The sequence below is a fragment of the Octopus bimaculoides genome, chromosome 11 (genome assembly GCF_001194135.2).
Source record: "Octopus bimaculoides isolate UCB-OBI-ISO-001 chromosome 11, ASM119413v2, whole genome shotgun sequence".
Classification (NCBI taxonomy): domain Eukaryota; kingdom Metazoa; phylum Mollusca; class Cephalopoda; order Octopoda; family Octopodidae; genus Octopus; species Octopus bimaculoides.
In genome coordinates, this window is record NC_068991.1 from 538,113 (window position 1) to 541,706 (window position 3,594).

Here is a 3,594-nt window from a genome sequence, read left to right on the forward strand (position 1 = left end):
GACTCTTTCTATTTGCTGTAAACACTCATACACACATGTATCACTCACATACACACTTTTCTTTGTATGACGGCCTGTCTTTGATTATGTTCTTATATGTCGCATTCACACTCACATACAGACATACATCTTTAACGCTATAATAAATATCTCTGTTATTCATCTAATACGGTTGTGGTCTTTCATTACTGGTCATCTATGTTATCGTCGCATAACATATCATGTATATCATCATTTGATATATTATTTTGTGTTCGACCGTGTGACACGATTAAATAAAAGGAGTCCTCTGTTTGTCCATTTGTCACCATTTCTCCTTTTTTTGAGTTCGCACGGGCGTCCCTTACATATGTACCACTTTAAAAACATACCATCTTAAATGGGTAGTAGAACCATGGATTTACACATGTGACTGTACTTTGATTTCAGGTTCCCTGGAGAACAAGACCAACCACAAGACTTTTTAGTTAGTCTGGTGTATTTTTGTCTGCAGAAGAGAGCTGGTTAAGTATTTTGCTTCGGTTACTAATTCCTCACGAATTCCTTTTTGTTTTGAGATATGTGTGTGTGTGTGTGTGTGTGTGTAGAAGTCGATTTTCATGCTGGCCCTCAACAGATCCCTTCTTCTGTCCTCCTTTCTTCCTTTTTCCTTCTTTCAGCTGAGAATAAAAGATATACTTTGGTAAATGGTCATCAGACATTCGAACAACACACCCACACCATCTCAGTTGACTCTTGACGATGCGAGCCTCAATGTTGTTTCCACTGCTTTCAAGATGCTGATGGTTATTCTTCCGTCTTCCTCGCCAATCTTCAGGATACATCAAAGACATCATTTCCAATGTTTTCAGATGGCAAAATATCATTCAAACTACCATATGTTCGGAAGGGCATCCAGCTGTAGAAACTTTGCCAGATCAGATTGGAACCTAGTGCAGCCTTCTGGCCCACCAGTCCTCAGTTAAACCGTTCAACCCATGCCAGCATGGAAATCGGACGTTAAACGACGACGAACGACGATCCCTCACCCTCACAATATATCCTCTCAATCATCTTTCTACCTCTGTGATTCCAGTCTCTTCATCAGACTGTCCCTATCTCATTTATTATACTTGCCCAGCACACTATCTCTCAGGTAACTGCCACTTGCCTACCTCTACACCCCTTAGATACATTGTATCCATACCCGATACATCGTAGACTGATGAAATAGGGGAATGACCAGTGTTAACAGAATCTTTCATTTAACAACACCTATAGCAATACATACGACGGTAACCACAGCGAAAGTAAAGAATATGCACACCTGGTGTTTCGGTTTTGGGTTAGGGTTTTTGTTATGCCGAAAATAGGTGGTGTACGTATTCTTTACCTCCGCAGGCAACCCCTGTTTACAAAATACTTTTCCTGTTTTTGTTTCTTTTTTTCCCAACGACATATTCATACAAAGTTTGTTAAATGAGAGATTCCTTGTAATATTTTCTAGACACTTGAATTAAAGCGATCTTCGGTCATGACAGACCAAAATTTTTTCTTTATAAACTGCTAGAAATAACAATCGAATAACCATCCAAGTATAGCCTATTGTCAAAGTATACTTTGAAATAAGCCTAGATACACAATATCAAATGAGATGGTCATGTCTGGAACACCTGAAAACATTTTTCGAAATTGCAAAACCAGAAGCGTCACCCCCTCCAAATCCGGCAATTTTTTTTTTTTTATCAGAATCCTAATTTAAGATGCTTAAAATATAAACATCCAAAAAAAAAAAAAAAACCCCCAGAAAAATTAAGGCTTGGCGATCAATGAAATAATTTCTGACTCTTTTCTACAGGAATGCCCTGTATTGAAATGTGAGGCTTTCATTAAGATGTTACCGTAAGGTGAGATTATCAAGTAACCGAGAAATATTTTAGGTGGAGAGAAGAGACGATGGAATTGAAAAATTAAATAAAAACTGGTGGGAAGTAAATGTTACAGTTGTTACCTTATCAACGAATAACTTTTGTTTAAAGATTTCGGTTTTTCATCTGGAATATGGTCCTCAATGTTGTCTGTATTGGACATTTTGTCCTTTAAGTTTGTAATTTCTTCGTGTGAAGAGAGAACGACGATAGTAAGATATTAGATATTCGAAGAAAGGTGAAACAAATGCATGTGTGCCAGTCTGTTAAACAGTTGGATATTTTTTTTTCAAACAATTATGTCAATGCACACCTGGTACATACTACAATAAGAGAGAGAAAGAAAGAGCTGATTGCTAATCTTAAACACAATTAGACTACTACCCCACCCTCCACGTCCAATAGACAGGTTTTATGACTAAGATCTTGAAAAGGAAGTAAATGTAATAGTTGTAGCCACGGTGGGGAGTGATATGTCGTCAATAGTGTTAACCTAGTTCAATGTTTACTTACATTTGCCTCATCGTTTAAGTTTGTAAGATATTAGGTCACCAGATAGTAGTCGCCATAGACATTTCAGAAAACTTTATATTGATACGTCATGTCCCACAACTCTCTCTTCCAATACAATATACCTGTAAGGAACATATATCCAATACTTTTCTTGCGTCAGATTGTCTAATGGAACGGTGCTAAGCAACTGGACTTGGTAACTTATGTAGTTATGTTTAAAACAAATACTATATATATATATATATATATATATATATATATCATTCTTCTTATCTTAATGAATAAAAATTCTTCGGATAGAATAAATGGGTTAATAGAAACCAATGTAGCAAAGAGCACAAAATAACTGTGGTGTAGTTCCTGTTTTTAAGGCAGGAACTCCTTATATATATATATATATATATATATATATATAAGTGGAATTTGAATTTAGTTCACAGACCCTACCCCAGTACTACCTTTGTGAACTACCAAGGGTCCATGGACCACAGTTTGGGAACCAGTGCTCTACATAAAGAAACAGTCCTAATGTGTGCACCACTTTAGTGGTGCTTAATAGCAACGCCTGAGAGAATTTGTTTGTCATTTTGAAGTTAATCTTATTAGTCTCATGTTGCATTAAAGTAAGGAGGAGTTGTTGACTGAGACGTACCCTAGTGTAGGGGATTTGTTTGGCATCCCTTAAAGAGAAATGTCCATTGGAGAGAATACAGCCTCAATACTTCACAGTTGTCTCAATAATCTAGATCAGGCATATCATTTATTCATCTTTGCTTTTTTAATGATTACTCTCTGGGATAGCTCAATACTGAACGTTTTGTTTGGGTTGGGATAGACCAGAGAGTGAAACGGTATTCTTGGTGTGACTGTACAAAGGATGAGAAATGGGGAATGATGCCACCTGGCTCTCTGGAGCAGAAAGTTCTGAGGATCCAGGAGCTATCTATCTATCTATCTATCTATCTATCTATCTATCTATCACTAAAACTCAAAGTTTGTCTGTCTGTTTTCCTGCCCTTTGATTAAAACGATAAAGATTACAAATAAAATAGTCATTTCCCCCTTTAAGAAAAAAAATATCAAGTTGAAAATGTCAATTTGCAGTGACAACACTTCAAAGAGTTGTCGCAGCTACCATCGTCCATCCTTTTTTCTTACTATCTTTTTTCTTCCC

At 36.7% G+C, this 3,594-nt stretch overlaps 1 protein-coding gene across 1 annotated transcript in view; it reads right to left on the reverse strand.

Moving 5' to 3' along the window:
* Nucleotides 1–2,285, reverse strand: part of LOC106881847 (uncharacterized) — an 8,488-nt gene extending 6,203 nt beyond the window's left edge. Inside the window, exon 1 of the mRNA XM_014932362.2 lies at nt 1,991–2,285. Coding sequence (XP_014787848.1) covers nt 1,991–2,070 — 80 coding nt within the window. The 5' untranslated portion in view covers nt 2,071–2,285. The remainder of the gene's footprint in view (nt 1–1,990) is intronic.
* Between the last annotated feature and the right edge of the window lie 1,309 nt (nt 2,286–3,594).